The 1,358-nt window shown below is 41.3% G+C and overlaps 1 protein-coding gene across 1 annotated transcript in view; it reads right to left on the minus strand.

Moving 5' to 3' along the window:
• The window catches only part of LOC101855439, a gene marked incomplete at its 5' end in the record, with an annotated part of 1,279 nt that extends 1,152 nt beyond the window's left edge, over positions 1–127 (minus strand). Inside the window, 1 exon segment of the mRNA XM_005105090.3 lies at positions 60–127. Within this exon segment, the coding sequence (XP_005105147.2) occupies positions 60–127 (68 nt within the window).
• Between the last annotated feature and the right edge of the window lie 1,231 nt (positions 128–1,358).

Genomic DNA, 1,358 nt, shown 5'->3' on the forward strand with positions numbered 1-1,358 from the left:
GAGAGAGAGAGAGAGAGAGAGAGAGAGAGAGAGAGAGAAAGTAAATACGTTTGACTTACCTCCTTCTGTCAGTTTCACAAGTCTGGATCAAAGTTTGTATCTGGCTGTTGATAAAGGGGTCGGTAGGAAAGTCTTTTTGGAACGAGTCAGTGGGTAATCCTGGAAGGAGGATGAAACAGATTTTAATATGTCGTTTCATATACATATAAATGTTATATATTATATATATTATGATAAGGTAGTCATAATATATTGATAGATACATACAACCAAAAGGATACTTAGATAGGCGCCGATTGGATTGGAGAGAGAGAGAGAGAGACAGAGACAGACAGACAGACAGACAGACAGACAGACAGACAGACAGACAGACAGACAGACAGACATATTGACCGTTAAACAGACAACTAGGGACAGAGATAGACAGAGATAGACATGCAGAATCAGACAGAGACAGATAGTGAGAGAGACAGAGAGAGACGAATATAGAGAAAGAGACAGACAGACAGACATACGGACAGATAGAAGAGAAACATAAATCCTCACCAGTACAGTTAGGAAACGGTCCTCCGACAAACTGGACAAGGAACCTGAATCGTTCTTCAGCAAATTCCCGAGACAGACCCAGACCGCCACAGCGGACGAACATCCACCTGGACACACAAGCAAAACACATTATTGTACACACCAAACACACAAACAGAACACATTTCTAAACACACCAGATACACATACAAACAAAACACGCTATATTGTACACAGCAGACACACACACACAAAACACATTATTGTACACGCCAGACACACAAACAAAACACATTACTAAACACACCAGACACACATACAAACAAAACACACTATTGTACACAGCAGACACACAAGCAAAACACGCAATTGTACACACAGCAAACTGACCCTGCGAACAAACATTCACACACACACATAAGCAAAACAGCCGTAGGTATTTGGGCTAACAACTCGGACCAGAATAGCCTAGTGTTGTTATAATATTTACAAATCATAACTTTGTGTTCGAAACTTGTGGCTTTTATTGACTAATAATTTTTTTATTTTTTTTTAACGGGAGGACAAGGAGAAAGGGAGGGGGTTGAGGGTGGAGAGGATTGGACATGATTCAGGCCAGAAAAAGTCACATCAGATCTACCATCTCCAGATATTTCATTTTATCATCATTGCCTTTTTCACCCTGTATCAGGATATAGGCACTTTCCACCTTTCCCTATCCTGGGCTAGTCGCTTGATGTCACCCCATGTCTTCCCACTTTTCTGTACATCCATTTCTGTGATTCTTCTCCAGGTTCCACGTGGTCTTCCCCTTGATCTTTCACCCTGTGGGT

Source organism: Aplysia californica, unplaced genomic scaffold (genome assembly GCF_000002075.1).
Source record: "Aplysia californica isolate F4 #8 unplaced genomic scaffold, AplCal3.0 scaffold00451, whole genome shotgun sequence".
Lineage (NCBI taxonomy): Eukaryota > Metazoa > Mollusca > Gastropoda > Aplysiida > Aplysiidae > Aplysia > Aplysia californica.